At 41.9% G+C, this 25,235-nt stretch overlaps 1 protein-coding gene across 1 annotated transcript in view; it reads left to right on the top strand.

Moving 5' to 3' along the window:
• lrp6.L (LDL receptor related protein 6 L homeolog) overlaps window positions 1–25,235 on the top strand; it is a 76,757-nt gene that overhangs the window by 27,179 nt on the left and 24,343 nt on the right. Inside the window, exons 4-10 of the mRNA XM_018240885.2 lie at window positions 8,637–8,833; window positions 11,664–11,795; window positions 16,901–17,297; window positions 17,714–17,885; window positions 21,198–21,414; window positions 21,813–22,102; window positions 22,738–22,964. Of these exons, the coding sequence (XP_018096374.1) occupies window positions 8,637–8,833; window positions 11,664–11,795; window positions 16,901–17,297; window positions 17,714–17,885; window positions 21,198–21,414; window positions 21,813–22,102; window positions 22,738–22,964 (1,632 nt within the window). The remainder of the gene's footprint in view (window positions 1–8,636; window positions 8,834–11,663; window positions 11,796–16,900; window positions 17,298–17,713; window positions 17,886–21,197; window positions 21,415–21,812; window positions 22,103–22,737; window positions 22,965–25,235) is intronic.

Here is a 25,235-nt window from a genome sequence, read left to right as displayed (position 1 = left end):
TCAGGTTCTGCCTGTGTCTTTAAAGTAGGGATGCACCGAATCCACTATTTTGGATTCGGCCAAACCCCTGAATCCTTCATGAAAGACTAGGCCGAATACCGAACCGAATTCGAATCTTAATTTGCATATAAAAATTAGTGGTGGGAAGGGGAAAACATATTTTTTATTTCCTTGTTTTTTTGTGACAAAAAGTCTCGCAATTACCTTCCCCGCCCCTAATTTGCATATACAAATTAGGATTCGGATTGGCAGGGCAGAAGGATTCGGCCGAATCCTGCTGAAAAAGGCTGAATCCCGAACCAAATCCTGGATTCTTTGCATCCCTACTTTAAAGGCTACTGACCATTGTTTCCTGTGTTTAGGGTGTTGTCTCCTTCCCCTAGAATATTTTGGTGCTAGGTTGAAGGGGTTGTTCACCTTTAAATTAACTGTTAGTATGATGTAGAGCAGTGATATTCTGAGACTATTTGCAATTTGTTTTCATTTTTTATTATTTGTGGTTTTTGAGTTATTTAGCTTTTTATTCAGCAGCTCTTCAGTTTGTAGTTTTGGCAGTCTGGTTGTTTGGGTCCAAATTACCCTAGCAACCATGCATTGATTTGAATAAGAGACTGGAATATGAATAGGAGAGGCCTGAATAGAAAGATGAGTAATAAAAAGTAGCAATAACAATAAATTTGCACAGAGCATTTGTTTTTTAGAAGGGGTCAGTGACCCCCATTTGAAAGCTGGAAAGAGTCAGACGAAAAAGTCAAATTTAAATACTATAAAAAAGAAATAATGAAAACGAATTGAAAATTTGCTTAGAATTGGCCATTCTATAACATATTAAAAAATGTACTTAAAGGTGAACCACCCCTTTAAGTACAGGTGGACATGAGGAAATGGTTGAAGTGGAAGATTGCCCATAACAGTAACTGTGTAGCCTTACAGAGCTTTTGTCCGTTCAAAGAAGGCAAATAAAGTATAAAAAAAGGATAATGAAGGCCAATTGAAAAGTTGCTCAGAATTAGTCATTCTATAAGATACTGAAAGTTAACTTAAAGGTGAACCACCGATTTAATTCTAAGCAACTTTCCAGTATGAATTAATTCCATTTTCGCTGGATATTAAGTTCACTGTGTATTTGTATTTATACATATGAGTAGGAGCTGCCATGTTGTTTCCATTATACAGTGCAAGGGTAGAGCTTAATGTCTGGCCAGAACGTTCCATTGATATTTATTTGTGATGTGTTTGATCTCTGCCTTAATTTTAACCTTGATACTAGTTCCATACCAATGATTTTGTGATGCTAATTGGATTTTCCCTTTAACTACTGTTCCTCTGCTTCCTTTCACTCCTGCCGTACACATCTATTGGCTACTTCAGCATTGCCAAAAAGTACAAACTGTGTGACCCTTTTGAGACCCACGACAGATGTTGTTCCTGTGGCCCTTGCTTATTCATTGTTACCTGAAACTTCCCCGTTTCCTCCCGAAATGCTCACACTGCAACACATAGAGATAAGAGTCCTTCCTGTATCCAGTCTCACATGAGTGGCAACCTCACTTGCCCTGGCACTTAAACTTTATTCAGACTCTCCATAAATGATCCAGTCAAAGGGCTTGTTGGTCATCCCCCTCTTGTGCCTGTGTTATATTCCTATCATCACTCATTCTGTTTCTTGGTCTGCCCTTTTATCTCACGTCATTGTCATCAGATAGCTTTCCACTCCAAACCCAATCATTTCTGATAATATGGTGACCCACACTGAGCCCAATGATTTCTGACAATATGGGGACCCCCTTAAGTACAGGAGGGAGCCAACCACGTACCTCACACCGAGCCCAATGATTTCTGACTTTATGGGGACCCCCCTAAGTACAGGAGGGAGCCAACCAGATACCCCACTCCGAGCCCAATGATTTCTGACAATATGGGGACCCCCCTACCAACCAGGTAACCCACTCTGAGCCCAATGATTTCTGACAATATGGGAACCCCCTAAGTACAGGAGGGAGACAACCAGGTACCCCACTCCGAGCCCAATGATTTCTGACCATATGGGGACCCACATACCAACCAGGTAACCCACTCGGAGCCCAATGATTTCTGACAATATGGGAACCCCCTAAGTACAGCAGGGAGCCAACCAGGTACCCAACTTTGTGCCCCATCATTCTGACAAGATGGGGACCCCCTAAGTACAGGAGGAGCCATACCACTTACCCCACTCCAAGCCCAATGCTTTCTTGCAATATGGCAACATCCCTACCAACCAGGTAACCCACTCTGATCCCATTGATTTCTGACAAGATGAGGACCCCCTAAATACAGGTGGGAGCCAACCAGGTTCCCTACTCTGAGCCCAATGATTTCTGACTATCTTGGGACCCCCTAAGTACAGGAGGAAGCCAACCAGGTAACCCACTATGAGCCCAATGATTTCTGACAATATGGGCTCCCCCGTAAGTACAGGTGGGAGCCAAGCAGCTAACCCTCTCTGATCCCAATGATTTCTGACAATATGGGGACCCCCTTTGTACAGGAGGGCACCAACCAGGTACCCCACTCCGAGCCCAATGATTTCTGACAATATGGGGGCCCCCTATGTACAGGAGGGCGCCAACCAGGTACCCCACTCCGAGCCCAATGATTTCCGACAATACGGGGGCCCTTTATGTACAGGAGGGAGCCAACCAGGTACCCCATTCTAAACCCAATGATTTCTAACAATATGGTGACCCCCTAAGTACAGGAGGGAGCAAACCAGGTACCCCACTCCGAGCCCAATGATTTCTGACAATATGGTGACCCCCCCTACACACCAGGTACCCCTCTCCAAGCCCAATTATTTCTTACAATATGGGGGCTGAATAATCCTAATTCATTTTTCCTCTCCAAAATACATGGGTGGCCCTTCCATAAGAAAGAGCTTTTGAAGTGGAGGTTCACCTTTAAGTTAACTTTTAGTTTATAGAATGGCGAGTTCTAAGCAAATTTTCATTATTTATTTAGTATAGCTTTTGAATTAGTTGTTTCTTTCTTCTGACTCTCTCCAGCTTTCTACAAATGTATTGTTATTGCTACTTTTTATTACTCCTCTTTCTATTCAGGCCTCTCCTATTCATATTCCAGTCTCTTATTCACACCAGTGAACGGTTGCTAGGGTCATTTGGACCCTAGCAACCAGATTGTTGAAATTGCCAACTGGAGAGCTGTTGAACTAGAAGCTAAATAACTCAAATACCCAAATAATAAAAAAAAAATGCTAACCAATTGCAAATTCTCTACAAATATCCCTCTTTACATCATAGTAAAAGTTTGTTTAAAGGAGAACAATCCCTTTTATGGCATTAATGTGACTTCCTGCATTTAAAGCGCATCCTTTTTTTCTTTCTTGTAGCAAAAGGGGTTAAAAGCGAGCCTTCCCAAAGGTTGGTGAACCCAAATTTGTTGTATTTGTAACTACCAAATGATTCCAGCTGTGAACGCTGCCTCCAGCCCAGATCCTTCCAGCTAAAAGCATTTATTTTAGCCGGCTGCTCACCTCTTGCCGTCTGTTTCTCATTGCTCCCTGTGTCTGATTACACTTGTGATAATCTCACCAGCTCCAGGAAGGAAATGCTAATGGGACAGCAAAAAACCCTTTCCTCCACTGGCTATAAAGTCCTCCTTTGTTCCCCCGAATTCTCAGGCCTGTTACATAAAGAAGCCCTTGTGACTGAATTCTACCCTTTAAGCCAGATTTTTCTGCTGAACGGAGCAAAGGTTGTTCAAACGGAGGAAGTTTAGGAAGAGTAGAGGAATGGCTTCCGAGAGAAAGATGTCTGTATGTGACAAGACACCCAGTTATTATTGTTATTATAGAGATTACATATTTTACGGTGTTTTACAGAGATTATATATTATTCCTCCCTGCCCAGTGGAGTTTAAAGTACCCAGCTGCAGTCGCACACACTATGGTCGGTTATATCATGGCCAGATAACCTGCCTGTATGTTTGCTATGAGTAAACCTAGGAGGCTATTCCTGCTGAATTGTGTTTCGTACAGGGGAATATCTATGAGCAAACTAAGGGGTCTGTTCCTGCTGAATTGTGCTTAGTACAGGGAATACCTATGCTGCCATAGTTTTATGGGATCTCTCTGTACAGACTATGAACAAACTTAGGGACTGTTCCTGCTGAATTGTGCTTAGTACAAGGGAATACCTATGCTGCCATTGTTTTATGGGATCTCTCTGTACAGACTATGAGCAAACTTAGGGACTGTTCCTGCTGAATTGTGCTTAGTATAGGGGAATACCTATGCTGCCATTGTTTTATGGGATCTCTCTGTACAGACTATGAGCAAGCTTAGGGACTGTTCCTGCTGAATTGTGCTTAGTATAGGGCAGGGATCCCCAACCAGTAGCTCGCGAGCAACATGTTGCTCCTCAACCCCTTGGATGTTGCTCCCAGTGGCCTCAAAGCTGGAGCTGATTTTTGAATTCCAGGCTTGGAGGCAAGTTTTGGTTGTATAAAAACCAGCTGTACTGCCGAACAGAACCTCAAGTAGGCTGCCAGTCCACATAGGGGCTACCGATAGCCAATCACAGCCCTTATTTGGCAGTGCACCCCCAGGAACTTATGCTTGTGTTGCTCCCCAATTATTTTTACATCTGAATGTTGCTCACGGGTGAAAAAGTTTGGGGACCCCAGGTATAGGGGAATACCTATGCTGCCATAGTTTTATGGGATCTCTCTGTACAGACTATGAGCAAACTTAGGGACTGTTCCTGCTGAATTGTGCTTAGTATAGGGGAATACCTATGCTGCCATAGTTTTATGGGATCTCTCTGTACAGACTATGAGCAAATTTAGGGACTGTTCCTGCTGAATTGTGCTTAGTACAGGGGAATACCTATGCTGCTATAGTTTTATGGGATCTCTCTGTACAGACTATGAGCAAACTTAGGGGCTGTTCCTGCTGAATTGTGCTTAGTACAGGGGAATACCTATGCTGCCATAGTTTTATGGGATCTCTCTGTACAGACTATGAGCAAACTTAGGGGCTGTTCCTGTTGAATTGTGCTTAGTACAGGGAATACCTATGCTGCCATCGTTTTATAGGATCTCTCTGTACAGACTATGAGCACATTTAGGGGACTGTTCCTGCTGAATTGTGCGTAGTACAGAGGAATACCTATGCTGTTAGTTTTTATGGTATCTCTCTGTACAGGCTATGAGCTTTAGTATCTCCACACTATAGTGCCCGCTAGGTTATACTCTCTATGGATTCTAATGGGATTCTAACAAAATTGGAGAGTACTATGGCAAGTTTAAGAAAGTTGTGCTCCAAAATTTGCTCAAAGCAAGACTCCACTTGCAGAAACCCTGTCAAAAAAATGGTTGAAGCTGTATATACTTACATTTTTATTATTTCCAATAAAATCTAGAATGACCATAAAAGCCCCACTTTATAAACACTTACACAAGAAAGTGCTTTGTTATTGTACAGTTACTGTGGATATTGTGAAAGGTGCAGCAGTGCAGACAAGCCAACATCTTTCTGTATTGCTTTGTGTCACACCACCCAAAATATGTGGTTTGGGAACCCTCAGCTTAAAGGGATTCTGTCATGATTTTTATGATGTATTTTTTATTTCTAAATGACACAGTTTACACTGCAGATAATTCACTCTACAATATAAAATGTCATTCCTGACCCAGCAAGTGTATTTTTTAGTTGTAATATTGGTGTGTAGGTGCATCTCAGGTCATTTTGCCTGGTCATGTGATTTCAGAAAGCGCCAGCACTTTAGGATGGAACTGCTTTCTGGCAGGCTGTTGTTTCTCCTCCTCAATGTAACTGTGTCGCAGTGGGACCTGGATTTTACTATTGAGTGTTGTTCTTAGGCTATGGACACACATGCTGTTATTAACTTAATTGGGCTGACAGTATACAGGCTGATCTGATTCAAATCAATGGAGCAGGGGGCACGGAGCAGATCTGCTTCTCTCAGCCTGCAAAATTACTCGGTCTGAAAACAGCTGCTGAAAAGCCACTGAAAAGCCTGTGTGTCCATAGCCTAAGGGCAAGGCCAGACATGGCGTTTTTATGTTGCATTTTTAAAAAAAGCTGTGAAAATACGCCACTGGAACCACACACGACCGTCAACATGCATTTTTCAGCACATAGGTTTCTTTTCCCAAAATGCACTTCTCATTGTTCTCGTTCCCCATAATTCCGCTGGCTGGAAATATAAAATAGAAAAGCTATTTAGAAATGGAAAACTATTTACATGCAAAATGGAGCAGCAATGATCGTCAATACGCAATGTAATTATGCCACCGGACGTAAAAACCTATATGCTTAATAATTTATCTCGCGAGAATTTGGATGCCATATTTAAAATACACTGCGTATTTACGTAAAGTGTGGTTTCAAACTTGCAGATCCCATAGCCATAGTCTATTGATTTGGTAGTTTCTTGACGTATTGGCGTTTCTGCTAAAAAAAAACAAAAAAAAACGCCAATACTACCATTGGATTTCTGCTTGCAACCGCCCTGTGAGAATTGCCATAGTACGTTTTCCATTTGTTTCAGTGGTAGTTCAGTTTGTGTATTTACGCCCGACGGAGCTTTTTTTAAAAACACAACCTAAAAACGCCACGTCTGGCCTTTTCCTTAAGCTGCCAATAGACGTGCAGATTCACCTTCATATTGGGCGAACGATCGTTCGGTGCCATCTTCCAACCTGCCACTAACCATTCAGATCAAATAAAGTAGTAAAGGAACAGATCAAACGATGTTCTGCCTAGGGATGCACCGAATCCACTATTTTGGATTCGGCCGAATCCCCACGAATCCTTTGCGAAAAGATTCGCCGAATACTGAACCGAATCCGAACCCTATTTTTCATATGCTAATTAGGGGGGAATGGAAAAACATTTTTTACTTCCTTGTTTTGTGACAAAAAGTCACGAGATTTCCCTCCCTGCCCCCAATTTGCATATTTGGATTCGGCTGGGCAGAAGGATTCGGCCGAATCCTGCTGAAAAAGGCCGAATCCCGAACCGAATCCTGGATTCGGTGCATCCCTAGTTCTGCCCCTGACCGCAATCGTACAAAAGTTATGTCTGACAAAAACTGGTGACCTTCTCTCATTGATATTGTCAGATCGGCAATACATGCAGAGATATTATCGGTAGCCAAATTTTCTAACCTGTCTGAACGAGCGGTCATCATGGCACGAAAAATGTCGGGGCACTCCACACGGCCTGAAAATCGTACGAAACTGAGATTCGTACGATCAAATCTTTGCGTCTATGGCCGACTTAAGGGTAAGGGCACACCTGGCGATTTGAGGAGATTTAGTCGCCTGGCGACTAATCACCTCTTCTTTTGGGCGACTAATCTCCCCGAACGGCTTCTCCCTGTCTTGCGCAGGCTATAATGGAAAATTGTCTGCGGCATGGCACACGCGGCGCTTCGTATTCTGAAGTTGCCCAAAGTTTCCTTGTGAGGCAACTTTGAGCGACTTCGGAAATCCAAGCTCCGCAAGTGCATTGGCACTGCCGTTTCTCGTTATAGCAGGGGGAAGGCAGATTGGGGACATTGTCGCCCCACAGAAGTGGCGATTAATCGCCAGGTGACTAAATTTCCCTCGAATCTGCCCAAGTGCATAAACCCTAAAGAGTGACTGAAGTTTGTCGGAGCACAAGTCACAAGCCTGGGGGCAGCTGAGAAACTGCCCTTATGTCTAGCCCCATGTCAGATTTCAAAATTAAATATAAGAAAGTCTGTTTGCTCTTTTTGAGAAATTGATTTCAGTACAGAATTCTACTGCAGCATCACTATTCACTGATACGTTTTGAAAAAAATGTTTCCCCCCCCCATGACAGTATCCCTTTAAATTAAAGAAATGCAGGGTTCAGCCTTACTCCCAACATTCTTAGGAAAGTATCAGATCCGGAATTAAATCCTTCAGGAAAGGGAAACTTGGCAGATGACTTGGATGATTTTTTTTAGTGTTTGTAGAAAGTTAAATTAAACATATTTCCGATAAGGTGTTAATTCCTTTACTAAAAGATATGCACTCAGATTTAAAGTAATAAGTGTAACCCTTTCCCTGCTGAGAAGACTTGGCAGTTTGTGCGTTGCCGCTTGTTTATTCCGGCACAGCCTATGATTGCAATAAATCTCTCCGAAGGTTTCTGATGATAGAAAATAGCGACTATTATTGGTTGATAGTGGCCTATGTGTACCATTAGCCCAGTGATTCCCATTATCTGTAATGGTAAGAGATATGAGACTGTTGCCATGGTATCATCCTAATGCTGCCCTCTTACCGGCAGTAACCAAGCATTACCAGATATTTGTGCAGCCACATCACAGGCCTGTAATTGCACTGATGAGATTATTTTTCTATTTGTCTGTATTTATTGATGTTGAATGAAAACTGGCGTGCGGCGCCAAATTTTAGGGTAGCGAATATATCAGTCTTCAAAGAACGGGTGCTCTCAAGTGGCAAAACTATTGTGGAAATTGGTATTATTATTTTTATTATGGTTAGTAAGAAAGCAGAGTCTGTATTCATCAGCGAGAGAAATACACAACGTCCTGTCCTTGTAATCCATCCTAATGGGCCTTGTTTCTCCGTCTCCTCAGGCAAACTGTTATTAAAGGGTCCCTTGCTCATCCTTTTGCCTTGACGCTGTTTGGGGACACCATCTACTGGACCGACTGGACCATACGCTCCATCCTGGCCTGTAACAAGTACACTGGAGAGGACCGGCGAGAGGTGGACACAGACATCTTCTCCCCCATGGACATCCATGTTTTTAGCCACCTGAGACAGCCAAACGGTCAGTACTTGTTGGGCAGTTGTCTGATATTTTCACAAAGCATTAGCACTGGCCTAGCCGCACTCCAGTTACAGGGGAACTATCGAGAAATTTAAAATGTAATATTCGCTTCAGCGTACTGAGATAAGAAACTTTTTAAATACAATCAAATAAAAATTCTGTTCCGTTTCTAAAATAATCAAGTTATCCGTAACTTCAGTATCCGTATCTTCCACTTTTCCTCTCTCCGCATCTTTTTTTCTACATTCTGTCTTTATTCAGTAGTTGGGTGACAGATGAATGATCCAATATATCTTTTGCCAAAATCACCAGAAATCTCTCTAGTCTCTCAGCCATTCAAGCACAGGATACACAGTAGATAACAGATGAGGTCTGAAGGATCCCATTGTATACTACAGAGCTTATCTGTAATCAGTTGTGTATCCTGTGCTTGAATGGCTGCCCCCATGGCTACACAGCAGTTTGTTTATATAAACTATAGTAGTACTTGTTATCTACTGTGTATCCTGTGCTTGAATGGCTGCCCCCATGGCTACACAGCAGCTTGTTTATATAAACTATAGTAGTACTTATATGTTATCTACTGTGTATCCTGTGCTTGAATGGCTGCCCCCATGGCTACACAGCAGCTTGTTTATATAAACTATAGTAGTACTTATCTGTTATCTAATGTGTATCCTGTTGCTTGAATGGCTGCCCCCATGGCTACACAGCAGCTTGTTTATATAAACTATAGTAGTACTTATCTGTTATTTACTGTGTATCCTGTGCTTGAATGGCTGCCCCCAATGGCTAGATAGCAGCTTGTTAATATAAACTATAGTAGTACTTATCTGTTATCTACTGTGTATCCTGTGCTTCAATGGCTGTTCCCAATGGCTAGACAGCGGCTTGTTAATATAAACTATAGTAGTACTTATCTGTTATATACTGTGTATCCTTTTGTTGAATTTCTGAAGAAAACACACCAGTTTTACCAGTGCAGCACAACAGTACATTATATTTTCATTTTTTTTACTGTTCCTTTAACTTCTAGTAAGTTACAGAATGATCTATTCCTAGCATCTTTGCCATTAGTTTTTATTATTATTTGCCTTTGTCTCCTCACTCTTTCCAGCTTTCAAATGGGGTGGGTCACTGACCTCAGAAGCCAAAAATATTGCTCTGTGCAGCTACAAATTATTTGCTATTGTTACTTTGAATTGAATTATATTTCTAGGCAGGCCCTCTGCTATTCTTATTCCCGTCTTTCAAACCTCTACCTGGTTGTTAGGGTAAATAAGACCCTAGCAACCACATAGCTGGTGAAATACTAACCTGTAGAGCTGCTTGAAAAAAGCTAAATAACTGAAACCACAAAAAAATGAAAACCATTTGCAAAATACTTAGTATATCATCAATGTCTACATCATACACCTTAGCTGTAGTCTCTTGGGAGATGTTATCCTCCAAAGAGTAAACGAGACAAATTTCAAACTAAATTCCATAAGCCAACCGAGTTGTGTGCTGTTTGTACAGTGTAGGTCCTCCGAAAACGATTCCCCTCAAAAGTAAGCAATATATATGAGTTTACGTGTTTCAAGTAATGCCAGGGCTGCCTGCAGATATCATGGGGCCTTAAAGAGGTGGTTCACCTTTCAGTTAACTTTTAGTTGGTTATAGAATGGCCAGTTCTAAGCAACTTTTCAATTGGTCTTCATTATTTATTTTTTTAATTTGCCTTTTTTCTGACACTTTCCAGCTTTCATCTAAAAAACAAATGCTCTGTAAGGCTACATATTTATTGTAATTGCTACTTTTTATTAATCAGCCTTTTATTCAGACCCTTTTCTATTCATATTCCAGTCTCTTATTCAATTCAATGCATGATTGCTAGGGGAATTTGAACCCTAGCAACCAGATAGCTGAAATAGCAACCTAGGGAGAAATGTAAATAACTCAAAAGCCTCAAATAATAAAAAAATGAAGACCAATTGGAAATTCACCCTCTACATCATGGTAACAGTTAATTTAAAGGTGAACAACCCCTTTAAAGGGCATGTAAAGTCTAAAATAGAATAAGGCTAGAAATGCTGTATTTTGTATACTAAATATAAACATGAACTTACTGCACCACAAGCCTAATCAAACAAATGATTTATGCTTTCAAAGTTGGCCACAGGGGGTCACCATCTTGTAACTTTGTTATACATCTTTGCAAGACTAAAGGTGGCCATACACGGATAGATCCGCTCGTTTGGCGATGTCGCCAAACGAGCGGATCTCCCTCCGATATGCCCACCTTGAGGTGGGCAATATCGGGCTGATCCGATCGTGGGCCCTAGGGCCCAACGATCGGATCCTAGCGTTCGCCAAACGGGCGGTCGGATCGCGGGACCGCATCAACGAACAGATGCGGCCGCGATCCGACGGGATTTTTAATCCCATCCGATCGAGATCTGGCCGACTTTCGGCCAGATCTCGATCGGGGAAGCCCGTCGGGGGCCCCCATACACGGGCCAATAAGCTGCCGACTCGGTCTGTCTGCAGCTTTTATCGGCCCGTGTATGGCCACCTTAAGACTGTGCACAATCTCAGTGTGGTCTGGGCTGCTTAGGGATCGTCATAAACAAAGCTGCTTGAGTTCTGCATGGCTGTTGAGTAAGGTTTCTTATAAAAACGGTACACATTTTTTAATTCAAGTATATTGGAGATAGGATCCTTTTTCATTAAAGAAAGTAAAAATGGGATTTTATTTTTTTGCCTCTACATGCCCTTTAAACACCCTTCTTCTCATGGTTTATTTGTATGGTTGTATGTTCTTGTTTTCACTCTTTCTTTTCTCTTGCAGCTACCAATCCCTGTGCAGCCCATAATGGGGGTTGTTCTCATTTATGCCTGATGTCTCCCATGGAGCCATTTTATCAGTGCGCTTGTCCCACGGGTGTCCGTCTCATGGAGGATGGAAAGACGTGCATGCATGGTGAGTGCCTTGGGTCGAAATCACTCCAGGCCTGTAATATATGCATGGATTATCAGTTAGTCTAGTGTGTGCAGCCTTAGAGGGCCTTCTCAGTTGTGCTCGGCAAATTTTAAAGGGATATTGTCATGGCAATTTTTTTTGTCCCAAAATGCATCAGTTAATAGTGCTGCTTCAGCAGAATTCTGCACTGAAATATGTTTCTAAAAAGAGTTTTTTATATTTAATTTTGAAATCTGACATGAGTCTAGATATGTCAGTTTCCTAGCTACCCATAGTCATGTAGCTCTGATAGACTTCAGTCACTCTAAACTGCTGTACTGCAAGTTGGAGTATTTTCACCCCCCTCCCATCAGGCTAACAGAACAATGGGAAGGTAAGCAGATAGCAGCTCCCTGGTAGATCTAAGAACAGCACTCCGTAGTAAAATCCAGGTCCCACTGAGACACAATCAGTTGCATTGGGTAGGAGAAACAACAGCCTGCCAGAAAGCAGTTCCATCCAAAAGTGCTGGCTCCTTCTGAAAGCACATGAACAGGCAAAATGACCTGAGATGCAACTACACACCACTTAAATACACTTGTTGCTTCGGGAAAAATTTTTTATATTGTAGAGTGTACTGCAGCTGGAGTTGGAAACAGTAAAGGGGATGTAAAGGCAAAAATAAAATCCAATACAAATCTCTACACGGTCGCCGACTGCTCTACAGGGAAACAAACAAAGCTGCTTGAGTTCTGCATGGCTGGGAAGTAAGGCGAGGGCTCCCCCTGTTGTTCATAAGTATGATTGTTTCCCTGCAGAGCAGTTAGGGACCGTCTGACAATTCCTATCCACAACAGTAAATGAAGGGAGAATTTCACTGCATACAGTCAGGTTTCTTATAAAAAAAAAGTACACATTTTTTAATTAAAGTATATTGGAGATAGGTTTTTTTTTTATTAAAGAAAGTAAAAATTGGATTTTTGTTTTTGCATTTACATGCCCTTTAATTTACCTTTTTTGTATAGTGTGTGAGTGATATCCTGAGGCAATTTGCAATTTTAATTTTTTGAGTTATTTAGCTTTTCATTCAGCAGCTCTCCAGTTTGCAATTTCAGCAAAATCTGGTTGCCAAGATCCATATTACCCTAGCAACCATGCACTGCTTTGAATAAGAGACTGGAATAAGAATAGGAGAGGCCTGAATAGAAAGATGACTTATAAAAAGTAGAAATAACAATCAATTTGTAACCTTACAGAGCATCTGTTTTTTTTTAGATGGGGTCAGTAACCCCTATTTTGGGAGCTGGAAAGAGTCATAAGAAAAAGGCAAATAATTCAAAAGCAATTAAAAATGAAGGCCAATTGAAAAGTTGCTTAGAATTATCCATTCTGTAGCATACTGAAGGTTTTAAAGTAAAGGTGAACCACCCCTTTAACTATAAAACGTTGGAATCTATATAGGAAAAATGCTAAGAATTCTTTTTTTTTCTTGTTGGATTTATTTTCCCTTTTTTGGGCCAAACATGGCTGCCACTGAGCTATGATCATAAAAAAAAAATCCATGAGGCTGAATAAGGAGGATTTGGTCGGCCCCAAATTATCCCTGCGGGAGGAGAGAGAGAGAAAGCTGTCTTGTCTGTCTGTCTAATGTTTACTATGCAGATAACAATCACTCTGCAGGTGTGCACAGTTGACATTTGTCTGGATTTTCTCACGCAACCTCCGTCTCTTCTTAGTCACAGAGACTTGCTTTGGGGCTTCGCTGCAAACTCTTTCTAGCAACCACGAGTCTCGTCTTCCCTCCCTCCAAACCCTTTTCAGTTGTTTTGGTTCCCCCCGCTGGAATGTTGGTCCTGCCCTTGAACCAACAGGAGGCTGCGACTACCTGAAAGCAGTAATTTTAGAAAACTGTTGAGAGAAAAAAAAATCCCTAGACTAAACATAGATTCCCCCCCTTCCCTTCGGATGTGGACCGCACCGAGGCATAAAAGTGGGAAGCTTTGCGGCTATACACACACACACATGTTATATAATCATTTCTGGATAATAAAATGCAGATTTGGATAATGTGCCAGACATAAAATACACCATTAATGGAAAACATACAGATTTACTGCTATTAGCTCCATATGTTGATTTGGCAGCTGATTATTTAAAAAAAATTGTTGTGCAGATGATCTGCGCATCCTTGTGTTTTTTTTCTTTTTTACTTGCTGCTTTAAACATTGAGGGGCACATTTACTTAGGGTTGAATATCGAGGGTTGATTAACCCTTGATATTCGACCGTCGAAGTAGAATCCTTCGACTTTGAATATCGAAGTCAAAGGATTTACTGCATTTCCTTCGTTCGTATGATCGATGGAAAAATTGTTCGATCGAATGATTAAATCCTTCGAATCGAACAATTTGATGGATTTTAATCCATCGATCGAATGATTTTCCTTCGATCAAAAAAAGCTAGGAAAGCCTATGGGGAAGGTCCCCATAGGCTTTCCTAGCTTTTTTTGATAACATTGATGCTCGATAGGTTTTAGGTGGCGAAGTAGGAGGTCGAAGTTTTTTTTAAAGAGACGACAGTACTTCGACTATCGAATGGTCAAATAGTCGAACGATTTTTAGTTCGAATCGTTCGATTTGAAGGCGATAGTCGAAGTAGCCAAAAAAATACTTAGAAATTCAAAGTATTTTTTATTCTATTCCTTCACTTGAGCTTAGTAAATGTGCCCCTCAATTTTACCGTCCCCATGTGGTGTAGTACCTAATAGTCAGCTACTTAATTTGGGTTACCAAACAGATGTAGATGTACAAAGGGATAGGTACTTTGCCAACCTCAGCTGCTGCTGTTTTCACTATACAAAGCTGGAGTTCTGATGTAAACACAGGTATGGGATCCGTTAATCGGAAACCCGTTATCCAGAAAGCTGAGAATTATGGACAGGCTGTCTCCCATAGACTCCCTTTTATCCAACCTATCCAAATTTTTTTAAAAATAATTTCCTTTTTTCTTTGTAATAATAAAACAACTAAGATATAATTAATCCTTATTGGAAGCAAAACCAGCCTATTGGGTTTTATAGCAGACTTAAAGGGTTGGTTCACCTTTGAGTTAACATTTAGGGTAAGGCCAGACTAGCAGATTCGGGGAGATTTTGTTGCCTGGCGACCACGTCTTTTGCGCGACTATCTCCCCGAACTGCCTCTGTGTTTTTTCCACATAGGCTAGAATGAAAAGTCGCCTGCGCTAATGCACACGCGGCGATGCGTTTTCAATAGTCGCCCAAAGTTGCCTCGGGGAGGCAACTTTGGGCGACTATTGAAAACGCATCGCCGCGTGTGCATTAGCGCAGGCGATTTTGCGCTGTAGCCTATGGGGAAAAGACGCTGAGGCAGTAACAAATGTATTGTTGTTGTTGCTTTTCTCTTTCTTGCCAGGCCTCTCCTATTTATATTCCAGTCTCTTATTTAAGTCTGTTTTATGGTTGCTAGGGTAATTTGGACCCTAACAACCAGATTGCCAAAAATGCAAACTGGAAAGTTGTTGAATAAAATACTAAGTAAGTCAAAAACCACAAAAAATTAAAAATGAAAACCAATTGCAAATTGTCTCAGAATATCCCCCTATACAGCATACTAAAAGTTAATTTAAAGGCGAACAACCCCTTTTAAGGTATGAAAATCCAAATTAAAGAAAGATCTATTATCCGGAAAACCCCAGGTCCTAAGCATTCTGCATAACAGGTCCCATACCTGTACTTGATCCAAACTAAAATATCCTTATTGGAAGCAAAACCAGCCTATTGGGTTTATTTAATGTTTACTTGTTTTTGTAGTAGACTTAAGGTGCGAAGATCGAAATTACGGAAAGGTCTGTTTTCCAGAAAACCCCAAGTTCCTAGCATTCTGGATAACAGGTCCCATACATGTACTTGATCCAAACTAAGATATAATTAATCCTTATTGGAAGCAAAACCAGCCTATTGGGTTTATTTAAAGTGGTTGTTCACCTTCCAAACCCTTTTTTTTCCCCCAAATAAAGATTTTTTTCAATTACTTTACATTATTTATTTTTTACTGTTTTTCCAAAATCTAAGTTTAAAGTTGAATGTTCGTGTCTCTGGCGTTTGAGTCTGACAGCTCAGTAATTCAGGCGCAGATTCTGAACTGTTACAATTTTACAACATTTAGTTGATCCATTTCTCAGCAGCATTTCTGGAGTATTAGCAACTATTGTATCAATTCTAACAGCTGCCTGTAATGAAACCCAGAGATTCTGCTCAGCAGGGACAAACATAAGAAATGTATCCACTAAATGTATCAATTTAGAACAGTTTACAGGGTCAACGACCCCCTCTCCCAGAGCTGCTTAAAGAGAAAAATGACACTTTACACTTCAATATTAGAAAAAAAATGGTGACGCATAGAAAATAGAAAGTAATTGGGAAAAGTCGTTCTTTCTGGTGATATATCTGAAAACAACTAGTTGGTTGAAGGTGAACAACCCCTTTAATGTTACCCAATTACATGATTTTCTAGTAAACTTAAGATATGAAGATCCAAATAACGGAATGACCAGTTATCCTGATATCCCAAGCATTCTGGATAACCAGCCTTATACCTGTAGTATCTGCAGCCTATCAGATCCTCATTCTGCACACTGTAGTAATGGTTTTTCAGAGCGCTAATTAAATCAGAGTCGAGCAATATGGTATCTCACACTACTCGATGTGAAAGGGAAGTACATGTGCACTCTATAATCCGTACCCAATACTACCTTACTGCCTAAAGGGAATCATATAGTGAATAAAGTACCCCCTATTGTAAAATATAAGGATATTATAAGTCACAAGGAGTTCATAACCATTAAAAGCACGAGGACGAAGGCTATACAGGTCATGCAGCTCCGAGGTTACGTCTAAAAACCTCATATTTTCCAACAAGCGATACTTTATTAGAATACACAAGTTTTAGTGAGTTATGTGACAAATTACATCACTGCTCACCGTTTATAAGGATATAATTTACAAGCTATTCATGGCTTTAATGTATTATGTTTAATGTTAATGTTTTTAGAGCCCCATGTAACTTGAGCCGAACTCCAACATTAAAAACCTTTCCATTTGCGCAGGTGCTACAGAGTTGCTGCTGCTTGTCCGCAGGACGGACCTTAGGCGAATATCGCTGGATACGCCGGACTTTACGGATATTGTTTTGCCACTGGACGATATCCGCCATGCTATCGCTATAGACTATGATCCCGTTGAAGGTTACATTTACTGGACGGACGATGAGGTGAGGGCCATAAGACGCACGCAGATCGATGGCTCTTCCAGTCAATACATTGTCACCTCCCAAGTGGCCCATCCGGATGGCATCGCTGTCGATTGGGTGGCTCGGAATTTATACTGGACTGACACGGGAACAGACCGCATTGAGGTCACTCGGCTGAATGGAACCATGCGCAAGATTCTCATATCTGAGGACCTGGATGAACCGCGTGCCATAGTGTTAGATCCTATAAATGGGTAAGCCCCCCCCCCCCAGCAGTCATGGTATACTCCATAGCTTGCAATACAACAGCACCCTTACTAGTCATACCCAGCTACATTCTACATATGCTTATGGGTGTTTTGAATGTATTCCCCTATGATGAATACAAATCCATACGACTGTACTGGAGAAACCAAAAAGCATACATGTAAACGGAGCATAACATGACAATGGGGCTCATTTATAAACACTGGGCAAAGTTGCACATAGGTAGTAACCCATAGCAACCAATCAGTGATTAGCTTCTTTCAGCCTGCTTCAAGTTGGACACTGAAAGCAATCGCCTGATTAGTTGTCATGGGTTACTGCCCAGGTGCAAATTTGCCCACCGTTTATAAATAACCCCCAATATGTTCTTATGGAAACTGCATTTTATTTATTTATCTTACAGGTACATGTATTGGACTGACTGGGGAGAGATCCCTAAAATAGAGTGTGCTGCAATGGATGGTTCAGACAGGATTATATTGGTAAACACCTCCCTTGGTTGGCCTAATGGGTTGGCCCTGGATTACACAGAAGGAAAAATCTACTGGGGAGATGCCAAGACTGATAAGATAGAGGTGGGTGGCAGCATTTGTGAGAATATACTATTCCTATTTGTTGGTGATTTGCCACAAACATCCATGGTTGATGAGCTTTAAAAACTACAGCTATTGGCTTGTTGCTGCAGTTTTTATCACTTTCCGGTTCCTTTAATGGTCTGTGAGTTGTGTGAGAGCACTTTTCTTCCAAAGGTTGCAACGTCTGCATTCAGCATTACCCTGAATACATTGTAACATAGTAAGTTGGGTTGAAAAAAAGACACGCGTCCATGAAGTAGAGCCGCGGGTTACCTGCAAAAACCTGCAGGTTGCGGGTAGAAGTTCTGGGTGTGGGTAAAGACGCAGGTCGGCGGTTCTGCGGGTCGGGCCACGTGTCTTCTCAATAGCGATATTTACTCCTTTTTTTCTGGTCCCGTCTACTTCCGATGATGTCACTTCCGATTTACAATGACAGCACTTCCTGATTCTTGTTGGTCCTTGTTGCGGATAAGGTACTTGAGGATAGGGTCGGGTAGCGGTTCCAAGCGGGTAAGAATGCGGATCCGGGTTGCGAATTGCAGGTTGCGGGTACAGGTTGTGTACGGGTCCCAAAAAATGAACCCGCGCAGGACTGTACCATGAGGTTCAACCTTTTAACTCTATTTTAACCTGCCTAACTGCTAGTTGATCCAGAGGAAGGCAAAAAAACCCCATCTGAAGCCTCTCCAATTTGCCTCAGAGTGGGAAAAATTCCATCCTGACTCGAAAATTACAATGGGACCAGTCCCTGGATCAACTTGTACTATGAGCTATTTCCCATAACCCTGTATTCCCTCACTTGCGAAACACTATCCAACCCCTTCTTAAAGCTATCTTATTTATCAGCCTGTACCACTGATTCAGGGAGACAATTCCACATCTTCACAGCTCTCACTGTAACAAAACCCTTCCCAATATTTAGCCGGAACCTCCTTTCTTCTAATCGAAATGGGTGACCTACTGGTAAATAAATCATTAGAGAGACCAAAACTGTACGGCATATTCTATATGGGGCTTTACCAATGCTCTATACAGTGGAAGAATAACCCCCTCCTCCCGTGAATCTCTGCCCCTTTTAATACAGCTTAATACTTTATTTGTCCTTGATGCTGCTGACATTGCATTGCTTGCTACAGCCAGGTTTATTATCTACAAGGACTCCAAGCTCCGTCTCCCTTATGGATTTGCCTAGTGCAGTCCCATTAAGGGTATAAGTGGCTTGGATATGTTTACAGCCCAGGTGCATGACTTTACATTTATCAACATTGAATCTCATTTGCCACTTAGCTGCCCAGATTGCCAGTTTGTCAAGATCCTGTTGCAAGTGCCACATCCTGGATGGAATTAATTGGGCTGGATAGTTTTGTGTCATCTGCAAACATTGATACATTACTTACAACACCCTCCCCTAAGTCATTAATGAACAATTTAAATAAAAGTGGCCCCAATACCGAGCCCTGAGGGACCCCACTTAGAACCTTACTCCAAGTAGAGAATGTCCCATTAACAACCACACTCTGTACCCGATCCTGTAGCCAGTTTCCATGTCCAAACGACTTCATTAAGCCCAACAGACCTTAGTTTAGAAAGCAGTCGTTTGTGGGGTGCGGTATCCAACGCTTTGGCAAAATCCAAATAGATCTACTTCTCTCCCACTGTCCAGCATCTTACTTACCTTATCATAAATGGATCTGTATGGATTTTTTTGCCCACTAAAGTAAGCCTGTAGCACTTCCCTGGTGCTGAGAGCGCGGCACATGCCCAAGAGGTGCTTGCTGTGAGTGAAATAAAAGGGCAGGCTCTGGAAAACTGAATTAATTGCATTCGCCTGTTACACAAGCACGTATCTGTATTTTTTATTCCTCAGCGTAGCCTTTTACTATGTGGGTATTTTGCCAACCCCCGAGACAGCGATAAGCTGACTGCTGCAGTTAATGGAGCTCAGTGGGGGGTTCAGAAGGAGTCTTTGTTCCCCACTTTATCTGGCAGACAGGAGCTGACTGTCTGCAGTGGTGACATTAATCTCACTTGGGATATTTTGTGTTAAAAAAAAAAAAGTGAAAGGCTGCCTTGCATTGTCCTGATGTCTATGGGTGGTAGGGACAGTTTTCTGTAAGCCACAAACCATGGTGCACTCTCAACCTTGCTTGATTGGTAGAATCCGCTCCTAAATATATAAATCTGTGGGTCCTGTTGCACGTACCCTGGATGGCCACCTTCCAATCCTTTTGCATAAAGTACAGCACCACAAATCTTTCTTGAGTAAAAATGGCTTTATTTGGAACACTGTCTTAAAAAAAGGCTCTGTGTAGCCTGAAACGTCGCTTATCCAGGTCCTGCCAGTGTTCCAAATAAAGGCTTTTTTACTCAAGAAAGATTTGTGGTGCTGTACGTTAACCAATTCATGCACTCTCAACCTTGTCTATAGTAGAATCCATTAATAGCAGTCCGTTCCAGATTAATCCTGATAGGCTAAGGGAAACGAGTACCCACAATGAAAGATTTGATATAACCGTAACGGTAAAGGCCCCCATACACTGGCCAATAAAAGCTGCCGACAGACCGTGTTGGCAGCTTATTGGGCCGTGTGTCCGATGGGCTTCCCTGATCGATATCTGGCTGAAAGTCTGGCAGATCTCGATCGGGCAGGTTAAAAAAAACCATCGGATTGTGGCCGCATCTGTGCGTTTATGCGGTCCCACGATCCGACTGTATAGGATGCATTATGATACGATCGTTGGGCCCTGGGGCCCACAATCGGATCAGCCGATATCGCCCACCTCAATGTGGGCACATCTGGCAGAGGTCGCCAAACAAGCGGATCTCCACATCTATGGCCACCTTAACATTCCCTAAAAATGTTTTGTTTCTTCTGGCTCTGACAATTGAGCTTTAAGACCCTGGAGGTGTATCGTGCCCTTTTCCTTCCAGTTCGTAACAAGTTCTAATACAGTGGATGTGGTTGAAGCCACAACGTGTTTCCTGCTGCAGACTTTCTCCCCTTTTGCGGTTTACCCCAGTGTTTAGATATTGGCCCAGAATGTGAACACTGCAGAGTTTTTTTCCGAATGCACAAACCACTGGAAGGTTCTTTCACACTCAATGCAAAGACTATGGCTTGAGACTTTAAAGACCTATCCCTTTAATTTTACTGAGAATCCCCTTGCATTGTATAGACCAGGACAGTTACCACCTAACATTGCTTTGTAATTTGCTGGCATATTTATATTTTTAAGTTGTCGCCGTTGCTAGTCTGACACACGGTTTTGTTGAGAGCTTAATTTATTTCATATTCAATATTTTCTCCCCTAGGTTATGGCAACAGATGGTACAGGCAGGCGAGTTCTGGTAGAAGACAAGCTGCCCCATATCTTTGGCTTCACTCTTCTCGGCGACTACGTGTATTGGACCGACTGGCAGAGACGCAGCATCGAAAGGGTTCACAAACGCACCGGAGAGCGGGAGGTTATTATTGACCAGCTGCCTGATCTCATGGGGCTGAAAGCCACCAACATACATAAACTATCCGGTAAGTTATCCCTGTTTTTATATTGTTGCAGTAATACCCTGATACTGTGTGATGTCCTTGAGTAATATAAAAATAAGCCTAAAGCAAACATTTCGGGGCAGATTAATCAAAATGTGAGAATAGAATTTGCCACTGAAAAACTCACTCACTTTCTATCATTCTTATGGGATTTTTTGACTTGCTGTTATCAAATGGTGAACTCCATTGGTAAATACAAATCCCATAGGAATAAATAGAAGACGAGTGAGATTTTCTGTGGTGAATGATATTCTCACATTTTGATAAATCTGCCCCGTAGTCTGGTTTTCACTAAGGCAGCTAAAGCAACCCCCCAGTTAATTTGAAATATATTCCCTCCCATGATCTGTATAATGTGTTGATTTGTGTGACTGTTCTAGGTACAAATGGCTGTGCTGAAAACAATGGAGGCTGCAGTCACCTTTGCCTTTATCGACCGCAGGGACCTCGCTGTGCCTGTCCCATTGGCTTGGAACTGATCAATGACATGAAGACCTGCATTGTCCCCGAAGCTTTCCTCCTGTTCTCCCGCAGGGCTGACATTCGCCGCATCTCCCTGGAGACTAGTAATACTCATGTGGCCATACCCCTGACTGGAGTGAAAGAAGCCTCTGCTCTCGATTTTGATGTCACGGACAATAGAATCTATTGGACAGACGTCAGTCTCAAGGTGAGTTTCGGAATGCATGATCCAGGGAACAGTTCGATTGCCAGGAAGGAATTTTTTTTCCCCCTCTGAGGCAAATTGGGGTTTTTCGCCTTCCTCTGGATCAACTGGAAGTTAGTCAGTTTAAAAAAAGTAAAAAGGTTGAACTAAAGCAGAAATAATATAAGTTGATACCAATTACACCGTTACTTGCCTGCGCCACTGCTTCTGTCCCACTTAGAAGCCAATAGACTGCAATTTCTGTAAAGGTTGTGGACAAAACAGGCTCAAAACAACATGTTTCGAGCATTGTCACTGAACACTTGATAAAGAGCCACAATGCTCGAAACATGTGTTGAATATAAACCTTGCAGCAAAGCTTCTGCGGTTTTGAGCCTGTTTTGTCCACAACCTTTACAGAACTTGATGGACGTGTGACTTTTTTTCAACCTAACTTACTATGTATTAGTGCTAGGCCTTTCCTACAATGTCCTTCTTGGAGTCTAATGAAGGGTTTATAGGCTTTTATTATACCGGTGCCATAATACCTCTATTTTCAAACCTACCGTATGTCTGAAATTCTAATAAATGCATAATTTGGGGAAGTATTTTGGTATTACGCTAGATAAATCAGCAATGGCCGTCTCTTATCCTTACAGACCATCAGTAGAGCGTTCATGAATGGCAGTGCTCTAGAACACGTGGTGCAGTTTGGACTGGACTACCCAGAGGGCATGGCAGTGGACTGGCTGGGGAAAAACTTATACTGGGCAGATACTGGTACTAACCGCATTGAGGTATCAAAGTTGGATGGACAGCACAGACAGATTCTGGTGTGGAAAGACCTGGACAGCCCACGAGCCCTGGCTTTGGACCCAGCAGAAGGGTAAGCAATAACGAATGCATAGAACACTGGATTCCACCCTGTTGGCCAGTCATACAGCACAGTTTCCCATGTTTTTTTTTTTACTTATGGATACAAATGTGAGTTTTCTGTGAGGTTTGTTTTCGATGCGTGCCTTAGAGGTGCAGGATATTGCAAAAATTGGGTCTGAAAAGCTTTTTTTTTTTCCCTGTGAATTTATTTCTGTACTTCGTTTACTTTAGCAGTAGAAATATTTCTGTGATTTTGCAGTCCGTGCAGTTGCTTTTACAAGCAAGCTTGGAATTATTTTTTTCACTGTTTTACCTGGAACTGAGCTTGCGGGCAGCTGGTCCATTTCCTCAGCACGGGCCGAGAGGGAGTTGACTGGCAAACTACGCACATTCCACAGATAATTGATAAAGTCCCACCTCTGCTGCTGGGCGTCCCGCCTGTGCTTTTAGCCTGTAGTTTTCCAGATGCGGGACGGAACTGAATCCGGATTTTAGTAAACTCCAGGGAGGAATGGAAGTCGGCTCCAGGCTGCTGCATAAACATTCACGCTGCCTGGAATTGTCTACATCTGGCCCCCTCATCCCAAAAGGCTTTTAATTTCAGCTGCAAACTTCTCCCCATCCCTTTCCTAAGAGAATCTGTTTCTATCTATTGTCTATTGGTTTTTAGATACTGGCCTCAATTCATGGCCTGTGACCCTCTCCTACAGCCGAATTCTAGCTCATGGGGTATACACAAATGTAGATTTTTTTTTTTTTTAAATATTCATTTTAGCAAAAGGGACAGAAGAGGCTGTTTGTGTGGACCAGAAACCATATGTGTGAGATATACACAGTGTCGGACTGACCCACGGGGATACCAGGAAAACTCCCGGTGGGCCAAGGTGTCAGTGGGCCCTCCTGCTTCTAAACATTTGGCCTATTTCATGGTCATTCCCTATTTCTATGAGAATAAAGAGGCTAAATAGATGGAATAATAGATTATAGGATGTAAAGAAAAGAGAATAGGAGAATAAAGGTTGAGTGAGGAGAGGAAGAAAATAATAATGATTAGAGTGGGCTCCTGGTCTAAAGGTTTTTGGGTGGGCCCCTGATTTAAGGGTTTTTGGTGGGCCCCTGGTGTACCAGTCCGACACTGTATGTATGTGTATATAGATATACACACACAAATACAAGAGTCCACTGCACTCAACCCATTATCAATATATTTAAGACAGAGACATTTTGTGCATACTGCTACTGAAAAATGCCTTACCCTTTAAACAAAACAGGGATTGTTTGTCCATATATTGCAATATATTTAAGCTGAACAACTACGTCAAAGTCATCCCATATCTGGCCAGTCCTATGATCAATTTATGTGTGTGTGTGTTTTGTGGAACCCCTATATTATGTCTTTTTCTTGAGGTACTGAAAGGATATAAGCACAGGGGTCAGTTTTACTTTGAGATACAATATTTAGTGTGTTAATAACAAGGGTTAAACATTGTAGTGTTAATGTTACACTATGGGGGGCAAGTGCAAGACTCTCTGTCAGTCACATACACAACCTAAAGCAACAAGTGATTGGTGCAGGACTGTATTAGTGGGGAGACTTATTGGAATTTACCATTTACAGGCAGAACCCTGGCAAAATATCAGGGGTGCACCGAATCTACTATTTTGGATTCGGCCGAACCCTTCGCAAAAGATTCGGACAAATACCCAACCAAATCCAGATCCTAGTTTGCATATTAGGTGTGGGAAGGGGAAAACATTTTTTAATTTCTTGTTTTGTGATAAACAGCCGTGTGATTCCCCCCCCCCCCCAATATGCAGATTCGGTTTGGCCGAATCCGAATCCTGCTGAAAAATAGGCTGGATTTGGTTCATCCCTACAAAATATACTTCTGGTTAGTATTTTAAACCTCTAACATTCATAGAGGGGGGGGGAGAAGCAGTTTTTGGGAACATCAGGACATAATTCTGATGTAAAATCCAGGAAAATATTACTTAAAATCAGGGAATGCACCCATAGAAATCCATTATAAATTGATGGGACCACAAATAAAAATTTTAAATGCGTGAAAACTTAAAATCAGGGCACTTAAAATCCATGTTTCACTCTTATTTGTTTGTCAGCCCTCGGGAGCCCAGTGTGGGCTTTTCTGTTGCCCATGACAAAGGCACATTCTCAGCGCAGGCTACCGTCTGGCATCGTTAATTATACTCAGTGGGAACACAAGGATGAAATATGATCGGGTAATTGAGCCAGACAGACCTGGATCCTATCCCGTTTCTC

The sequence above is a fragment of the Xenopus laevis genome, chromosome 3L (genome assembly GCF_017654675.1).
Source record: "Xenopus laevis strain J_2021 chromosome 3L, Xenopus_laevis_v10.1, whole genome shotgun sequence".
Classification (NCBI taxonomy): Eukaryota; Metazoa; Chordata; class Amphibia; order Anura; family Pipidae; genus Xenopus; species Xenopus laevis.
The sequence above is the reverse complement of the archived record's forward strand: the minus strand, read 5'-3'. Positions and strand labels throughout refer to the sequence as shown.